The sequence below is a fragment of the Apteryx rowi genome, unplaced genomic scaffold (genome assembly GCF_003343035.1).
Source record: "Apteryx rowi isolate R43461 unplaced genomic scaffold, aptRow1 scaffold_651, whole genome shotgun sequence".
Classification (NCBI taxonomy): Eukaryota; Metazoa; Chordata; class Aves; order Apterygiformes; family Apterygidae; genus Apteryx; species Apteryx rowi.
Genome location: NW_020450929.1, coordinates 214,259 through 223,342, shown reverse-complemented (window position 1 = coordinate 223,342; position 9,084 = coordinate 214,259). Strand labels below are relative to the sequence as shown.

Here is a 9,084-nt window from a genome sequence, read left to right as displayed (position 1 = left end):
GGCCCGAGCCGCCCGCGGGGTGGGACCGGGACCCGGCGGCCGCCTGGGCTCGGCCCGCCGCTCTCGGCGGCGCCGCGGAGGCAGGTGAGGCCTGGCGGGACGGGACGGGACGGGACGGGGCGGGAGGAGGCCGCGCGGCCGGTACCGGGCCCGGGGTCCCTGGGGCAGCGGGAGGCGGCGGCTGGCGGAGCCCCCGGGGGAGCAAAGGCCTCCGAAAGCCGCGGAGGCGGCGCCGCCGCTTCGCCCCGAGCCGCCCCGGGAGGGCAGCGGGGCTCCGAGCCGCCCCGAGCCCGGCGCGGGGAGCGGAGCCGCTCGCTGCGGCCCAACAGCTCCGCTCCGCTCCCGGGGCCGTTAAGCCCGTAAAGAGCGAAGCGGCGTCGAACGGAGAGGCGCGGAGGAGCCTCGGGCTCCTCGGGGACGCGGCGCCCCAAAACCTCGGGGGAGGCCGGGGGCGAGTCAGGCCCGGGCCTTTCCGCCGCCCCTCGGCAGCTGCCTGCCCCCTTTGCACGCCGCCGGTAGCGGGGCGTCGCGCTGCCCGCGGGGCTGAGCGCGGCRGATGATAAGTTTCCTAAGGAAGCTCTTCGGAGGCGGGTGCCTCAATAAGCAGCATCCGACTGCGCCGCTGCCCGGGAGGGTCCCCGCGCCCAGCGTCGGGCTCCCCTTCGCCTGTCGGAGCCGCTCTCCGCACCCCCGTGGGCAGCCCGCCCGCGTGGACCGCCGTCCCTCGGCTCCTTGTTTCCCCGTGGGGTTTAAAGCACAGCTGTGTCGTGTCAGGCCCTGGAAGAGACCGAGYCAAGGACTCCGCCGCTGGCAGTGGGTCGGTGCAGCGGCAGGATAACGCYGGGCTCCTTGCGGAGGAGATGTGCGGTAGCTGAGGACGGACGTGCGGGGCCGGGAGCACGGGAGCAGCGGGCTGGTCGCAGGCGGGAGGAGCGTCGTGGCCGGCAACCCCGCGGCGGGAGAGGGCAGGCGCTCTGCATCGCGCCTCGCTGCCGCCTCCCGCGCTTGGCGCTTGGCGGTCCGCAGGCCGCCTCGCTCTTGTCCCTGCGGCTCTTCCCTGCCCTCGAGAAGCAGGTCTCCGGCTCGATGCCTGCTCCCGGGCGGCCGGGATGGACTTGGAGAGGGACCGTTAGGGCGCTGGGAAATAGCGYGTCTTGGAAGAGGCTGGAGCAGCTTGGGTGGTTCAGGCTCGCGGAGCAGAAGCTGCGGGACATGACCGCTGTCTATAAATACGTTGGAGATAAGCGCTGGGGAGGGAGAAGAACTGCTTAAGCTGAAGGGCAGCGCTGGCAAAAGCACAAATGCGTGYGAGCCCTGAAAACGTCGCAGCCGGAAACCGGGAGGAGGTTCCTCCATTAGGGCGGTCGAGGCTGGAGCAGCCTCCCCGGGGTGCAGGCAGAAACCTTGCTGCTTTTTGGGTACGGCCCAGTCGATTTATGACGTGCCGCCTCCGATCAGCAGGTGACTGGCCTCAGTCGCGGAGACGGTCCCTTCCTGCCCTGCCTTTCGGGCRCCCCTGCCTTTTGCTGAAGCCGGGGCTTTTGAGGCAGCCTGCTGACTTGGATCAAAGGAAGGGCAACGTCTTCCAGCGCGCTGGCGCCTCGGGGCCGTAGCTGGCTGCAGCAGGCACGGAGCAACTGTATTCAAACCTTCTCCCGCAGGAATTGGCAGAGCCCTGAGCACTGGATATTGTCGCCTCTGCCACGGGAAGTTTTCCTCCCGGAGCCTGCGCAATGCTTTCGGGAAGGTTCCTGTGATGGGAGAGAACTCGGAGAAGCAGCGCCGCGTGGATCAGGTGTTCTTCACGGACTTCCAGCGGCTGGTCGGAGTCGCGGTGCGACAGGACCCGGCGCTCCCCCAGTTCGTCTGCAAGAAATGCCATGCCCAGTTCTACAAATGCCGCAGCATCCTCAGGACGTTTATTCAGAGGGTGAACGCGTCTCCTACGGGCCATGTAAAGTCGAAAGGAAAGTACGTTGCTTTTCTTTGTTCCTGGTTGTTTTTTGGAGTAGTAAACTGCCATGTGTTTGTATACGTTAACTTCCCTGAGAATTTCCGGGTGCCAAATTCCTGGGACAAGATATATTTTTAGTAGCTGAAAAGTTAGTGGGTGAACACGGCTTCCGACTAGCCAAACGCTGCTGCCACGTTTAGCGGTGTCACTACGCCGTCTCCAGCGAGACGTGTTCCCTCTGAAACCCCTGAAACGCTGCCTGTGCTGTTCCTTTTGCAGGAGCGGTGTTGCCCAGGCCCAGCCTGGCGCGGAAGGAGGTGCCTCCTGCCTGGGTGAGTAGCGGCTCACGGAGCTGGTTTCCGTTTCTTTCCGCATATGCCATCAGCAAAGGGTTTGTTTTTATGGATGTTCAGAAACAACCGGCTGGCCGGACGCTTTCTGTGCGCTCCGGCACAGCCGTGCCTGCGCGCACGCCCGGCTCCGTTGGTTACGCTTCCATGTGCTCCCTGCTGCGTGAGGTCTCCCTCCCCTCGTGCTCCGCAGGAGGATCCTCTCCGGCACCAGCCAGGGAGAGAGCCTGTCCCAGCCACACTCAAACGCTGTGGGGCAACCAGAAACACGCTGTCAGCTGTAAAATTAGACAGCGACGTTCCGATTACTTCAGCTGCCCCCGCCCCACTCCATGGAAAACCCTGCCCCGGCTGCAGCGTTTTTAGTGTCTCCCCCATCTGCCTTCTGGCGTGCTGCCTGGTTAGGAAATCCAGCCTGGGGGACGGGACGGACCTGGTCTGTGGCCCTGTCCCTCCGCGTGGCGGGGCGTGCGGTTTGCCGGCCCAAACACTGACCGCGTGCGCTGCTTCTCCCCTCCGAGCAGTCGACCTGATCACCTCCAGCCCTCAGTGCCTGCGCAGCCTGGTGACGTGGACGCACGCGCACGCGGGGAGCTGCCAGTCGGTGCCGAGCCTGCAGAGCGTGCTGTCCTCGGAGTACTGCGGGATCATCCGCGCCGTGTGGGGCTGCGGCGACGGCCACGACTACATCATGGATACGGATTCTGACTGTAGCACAGTGCTTGTTGACAATGCCTTGTCTGTCAAACGGGAGTGGAACAAGAGCACAGCACAGCGCTTGACTGACAACGGGGCAGGGGCAGACAATGCCGAGGCTGTTCCTGCTCCCAAACCCCAGCATGCTCCAGTAAGGACAACTCCTTGCCAGCAGCCAGCAAACAAAGGGACCACATCAGTGCCGCTGAGCTTGGAGAATGAGCCGCCGCAGAACAGGGATTCATCTCGCTCGCAACTGGACAGCACAGCCGCTTTACAGGAGAAAGCCCTGCCGCAGCCGGTGTCGCCGCTGAGCAGTGCCACAGGTAAGGGATTTGCCTTCCGATCTCCTACCAGGTCTCCAGGGAAGGGCAGAGACCTGGAGAGCTGGCACAGGGGACGAAGTCTGGGGCCTGGGATTGCCTCCCCAGAGATCGCTGCTCCTCGGGGAGGACGCAGACCCCAGCTGGGAAGTACAGGTTGCCCAGATAATATCACCACCGTCTCGGATACTGAGCCTGGCAGAAGGGAAAGGGGAACAGAGCTTCGGCTGACCGCGATGTCAGACCGGAGCTTGCGKGAGTGAGTTGCTTCATGCAAAACGAGCGAATCGCCTTGCCTCTGGGCCTTGTTTCCCCCCTGTTAACGGGGGCGGGAGGTGGTCGTTCCTGAGCAGGCCTGGAGACTCACGATGGGAAGCGCTGTCCGAGGCCAGAGTTAATGCTGCCGCACGAGGCTGGTGAGTCCCTGCTGCTCCGCACTTGACGYGCGGTGGTCAAGCAGGGCACGGCACCAGCTGGTTCTCCAGTGCCACGCTTGCCCCATGGTTATTCCTGATAAATCCAACCCCTGGCTGTATACCAGCACGGAGGGGCCTCCCCCACCTCCCTGCGGGCCGCGGGGTAACGCTGACCAGCGGGAGCCCCAGGGGTCCCTCCTGGCTGCACAGGAGAGTTCCYAGGCTGGCCTCGCTTTTGGGATGAATTAACACTGGTCTAGTGCCGTAATCTCTCATTTCTTTTGAAAGCGACATTTTGGGATTAACACTGATTTTCGAATTACAGACGTTGGGATCTGTTTAGCTCTCTGACAGTGATGTGAGATGTCCGCTGCTGGAAAGAGAAAAGGCCGTTGTGGCACATTTAGGAATGAGTCTTTCAGTTACAGAGCAGGTGTCACTGGGGAGAACCGAGATGCTCGTGGGAGCTCCAGGGTAAAGACTCTCCCAGTCCCTGGGGTGCTGGGAGGATGCGCCAGGCACACAGAGCGTGGCTTAACTAATCATTAACTTGTCTTGCTGCACATCTYTTTTCTGGGGTATGAGCCACCATGAGCAAATTCAGGGTCGTTCCCTGCCTTCTCAGCAGCTGTCTCTGTGCTGCCTTCTTTTCACTGCTTTTCATTGTAACTGTGTTCTCCTTCATTTCCTAGGACAGTTGAGTGGGAAGCAGGTTCTGTCTTCAACGTCGGATGAGCGGGTAAAAGACGAGTTCAGTGACCTTTCTGAGGGGTGAGAGAAGAGTGGGTTTAAAATAGCCTTAATGTCTTCTTTGCGAGTATGAAATGACAAGCCGCGGAGAGCTCTTTCTCCACAAGTGACCTGGTCCTTGGAGGCCCCTTGGAGCCGGCATCTGATGCGCAGAGCGGTTTCTTTGCAGCAGCTGTGACACAGCTCGCACAGCTGATGCACTGAACTCCCCTCCCTGGCCGCCTCTGCTGCAGTGGGATGTTTGCATGTCAGTGTGTGTGTGTGTGTGTGCGTGCACGTGCTTTCTATTGCGTTTTAGTGGGCTGCTTCCAGCAAACCTGGTCACGTTGCTTTCAAGGACCCTCTGGTCTGSAAAAGCAACTGCCGCGGTGGCAGTGGGTGATTGCACGGCTCCGTGCGGTGGCRGAGAGCTGCTGCTCCGGTCCCTCACCAGGGCTGGCAGCTTGCTAGCTCCTCTCRCTTCAAAACTAATTCCCGTTTGCAGCTGCTCCAAACCGGGACTCCAGAAGAGCGGTCGGTGTGGGTAGGCAGGCCTGGGCGCTCAGGCAGTAGGCGGCACTCAGAGAAATCATCCAATTTGCTCGCAGGGAAAGCTTGTAGATGAGAAGTCCGAATGGTATTCGGACACTGGCAGCTTAGCAGTTTTTCTGATCACTAGAATTAGGCATAATTGCAGAAGATCGGGCTAAAACCTCCAAACGTAGGTAGTTAAAGTGAGACTTGTAAATAAATGATAATTGAGTGTAGTCATGCTGAGTCTAAGCTACGAAGGGCCGAGTGCAGGCTTATTTCAGGACATCAGCTAAATCTGTCAGCTGTCACATTAAGAATGCCACAACAATCTACTGCCTATTTCCTAGTTTCAGAATTAATTGCGTCTTGTATAGTTTAGGATTTAAAAAAAAAAAAAAAGTAGCCACTACATATGAGGAAATACTGAATGACCTGCAGCTTAATTAACCTGTGCCAGACAATTATATATTATAGAAAGTGGCTGCAACATCCTTCAACAATAAATAGATCTTTTCAGTAACAGCCACTTTTTTCTCCTTATAGTGTTTCAGTTAATCTTACAGAGATCTAGTCTTAAAAGGAAATAATTTTGCAATTTGCTGTATTATCCCAAAGCAAATAAAGCCCCAGTGACTATGGGGGAGGAGAACATGTGAAGCCTCAGTTGCCATGCTGTTCTGTGGGGGAGATGAATACATTGGAAATGAAGAACAAGTATTGCTGCTGCTGCTGCTGCAGACACTAGTCTTTTGGATTATTGGTGCTGAAGCGTCAGCCAAATACTGTGTCGGTAAAGTGCATCTTCYTTCTCTCTCAGGGATTTCTTGAGCGAGGATGAAAATGAGAAGAGAAACATGCAATCTTCAGATGACTCCTTCGAGCCTTACCCTGAAAAGAAGTAAGGGGCTTTCCTTCTCTGGAAACACAGCRTGGTTAACGGAGGAGCTCTCGGAGGATGAGCAGAGGGGGCTGGTGTCCACCTCCCCTTTTGACGTGGGGCGGGAGGATAGAGCTGGGCAAACCACCGTGTTTTCCTGTATGGACTCAGTTCTCCACACATCCCTCCCTTCCTGCCCTGGGGATAACAGTGATTCCTCAGTGCGTGTGTTCCCTGAGCTGTCCACCAAGCTAAAGCGAGGCCATGTTCCTCATCCCGGGGCCATGCACCAAATATTGCAGCTCAGCTTGCATGTACTTGACAGTGTGCGTGCTCTTCCTTTGGCTGAGCTATGTCAAGTCAGGCATCAAGCTAAGCCATCGGATCAGGTGTAACGTTCAGGGATGATTAAATGGGAGGATTTAAATCAACATGAAGTATTAAACAACTGTTGTTCATTTTCCTTGTTTCTTCTCTGAGGGTTTCTAGTAAGAAAAGTGACAGCAAAGAAGCAAAGAAGGCAGAAGAGCCCAAAATAAGGAAGAAGCCAGGGCCTAAGCCAGGCTGGAAAAAAAAAATCAAGTGTGAAAGGTAATAAGCCGGCCATGGCTGGGCAGCAGCCTTGCCCTGCCGCGCTGGCTGACCGCAGTCCTCTGCTTTGCAGGGAGGAGCTGCCTACCATTTACAAGTGTCCTTACCAGGGATGCACAGCTGTGTACAGAGGGGCAGATGGCATGAAGGTAAGTTAAGAGTTTGCTCCTGATCTTGAACTGTAGCTTTGAGTATTATAGAGCAGTCTTCATATGAGACCGATTTCACTCACCTGGCCAGCTCTGCGGCCTTGTTCYATGCTCCAAAAAGCAAAAGGAGCTGCAGGGGCTTGGCGTGCTGCTCCTGTTCTGGAAGTCTGCCGCTGGCTCAGCAGTAGCCCTTGGAAACGAGCTCCATTGTGTCCTGTAAAGTCCCTGCTGTCAGGGATAGTTTTGGATACAAGTCCCAGTTTTTTCACAGTGGAAGCACTGATGTGTAAAGCTGCCTAGAGCGGTGTCTCATTGACTAGGGGAGCCAAGTTTGTCATCAGGGAAAAATCCAGCCCTCATCTCTACTAGACGATCAGCTGATAGAAGCTCTGACCTTTCTTTTCAGAAACATATAAAAGAACATCATGAAGAAGTTCGTGAGAGGCCCTGTCCCCATCCTGGCTGCAACAAGGTGTTCATGATTGACCGGTACCTACAGCGCCACGTGAAGCTCATTCATACAGGTGTGTCATGGCATGTCCTGATCACACTCTGAATCAGAGGCAGGGGGAGGAATTCAAACTCCATTGGTAATCATGGGCACTTGCTTGCATGTGTTTCATGTACTAAGATACAGCAGAACTGATGATTCTTTCCCTGTTTCTATGTTTCYGTTGCAGAGGTACGTAATTATATCTGCGATGAATGTGGGCAGACCTTTAAGCAACGCAAACACCTCTCAGTCCATCAGATGCGGCACTCAGGAGCAAAGCCCCTCCAGTAAGTGCACACTGACCGTCCACTTACTGTGTTATAAGAAAATGGAAAGAAGTAGTCAAGTTCTGCAGAGCTCTTAATGGAACTACTCTGTGCTAAGGACAGTGACATGACATAAACTCTGTCAGTAGCTGACAGTACTATGGCAGTATCATGGCCGTATGCGGACTGTGTTGTGCATTACAGGAGGTGCCATTTAGAAAAGACTTCTCTGAAGTTGCTTTAGGAGGTGTTGGTTGTTCGCAGCCCCAGAGTACCTAGGAATGCTGAGGAAATCTARCTTGGACAGTGAGGCTTCTGTGGCCAACTTTTGTAGCTTCTGAAAGCAAGTACTGAAGGACAGGATTTGTCTAGTGTTGAATATTGGACATTTCAGGTGAAGCTGAGCCTGTAGTTCCTAGAAAGTAGAGATGTTTTTTGCAGCCTCTGCCAATTACAGGATTCCTTTTCCTCTTTATAGGAATGTGTTTTACCATCTGGGTACTGCGTGTGCTCAGTCAAGGTTTTTTAGGCTTAAATGTTCATCCACTGAGGGGTTTTCTGAGGGAGTCCTATGCCTTTGTCTGTTCTTGTTGCACTTCTGCTTTCAGCAGGCAGCAAACGAACGCTCAGCTACCGGAGCTGAGCTGCGGGCCTGAGAACAAGCGTGCTGCTTAACCTAGGTAGTTCTAGGAGATGCTATAACAGCTGCTATAGCATCTCTCCAAACCACGTGCCCAGACTGAGGCTGTGGTGTTCTTGTACAGCCTCCCTCCCCTTCAGCGCAGCCAAGCCTGGGGTTATTCACTGCGACAAACAGCTAATGCTTCGACTGTGGCTGCAGCTCCAGGTTTGGTGCTAAGACTGTGCTTTCCCTTGCAGGTGTGAAATCTGTGGTTTCCAGTGCAGACAGCGAGCCTCACTGAAGTACCACATGACCAAACACAAAGCTGAGACAGAGCTGGAGTTTGCCTGTGACCAGTGTGGGAAGCGCTTTGAGAAGGCCCATAACCTTAACGTCCACATGTCCATGGTGCACCCTCTGACCCAGACTCAGGACAAAACCAAGCCACTGGAGCCGGAGCCCATTCTCCTCTTAAATACTTCAGGGACTGCAGAAAGCCAGGCTGTAAAGCCAGAAGTGACTGCACAGCAGGAGCCCACCTGAGGGGGGCTGGGAAGCTTTCCCCRTCCAGCCTTGTAGAAACCGTACAGCAGAGTGGAGACTTTTAATCTACATTTTAGTCTCCCAAAGAACTCAGTGGAATTAGCTTCAGCTTGCTCAGAAAAAGCTTGTTATCATGCTGTGATTCTCCATGCTCACGTCTGATTCAGCAGTGTTGTACTAAGAGTCTGTCTAATCCAAGGGGAATGGATGTTTGGCAGCACCCTTTTTTGTCCCCTTCCCCCCAACACACGCACTTGTAGAAACAAAGTTGGCCCACAACTGTTACCTGCCTGCACAAGCTGCTGCCTGTGTATAAATGCCCTCAGGTGGCAGTAAGGGTACATAGGACAGTGGAGCAACTTCAGCAGACATTTTGTTTTGAAAAAATCATGATTCCCAAAGCAAGTCTAAAATGAAATTTGTAACCTACTTTTTATTGTAACAAGAGCTTCATGGTTATGCTTGTAATAAATTATTTACAAAGTAATTTGAATGAAACAGCACTGGTGAGAAAGGTAGCAGCTTGTCTGTCCCTCCATCC

At 55.3% G+C, this 9,084-nt stretch overlaps 1 protein-coding gene across 1 annotated transcript; it reads left to right on the top strand.

Annotated features, from left to right (window-relative positions):
• Positions 1-2: 2 nt before the first annotated feature.
• On the top strand, positions 3-9,030 carry ZNF276 (zinc finger protein 276; the record flags this gene model as incomplete). The annotated part of the gene is made up of 11 exons (XM_026084841.1): positions 3-84; positions 1,662-1,971; positions 2,234-2,286; positions 2,829-3,326; positions 4,432-4,510; positions 5,820-5,900; positions 6,360-6,470; positions 6,544-6,619; positions 7,026-7,143; positions 7,300-7,399; positions 8,258-9,030. Coding segments are annotated over 11 exons (1,794 nt in total), but the record flags the coding sequence as incomplete, so codon positions are not given.
• Positions 9,031-9,084: the final 54 nt, after the last annotated feature.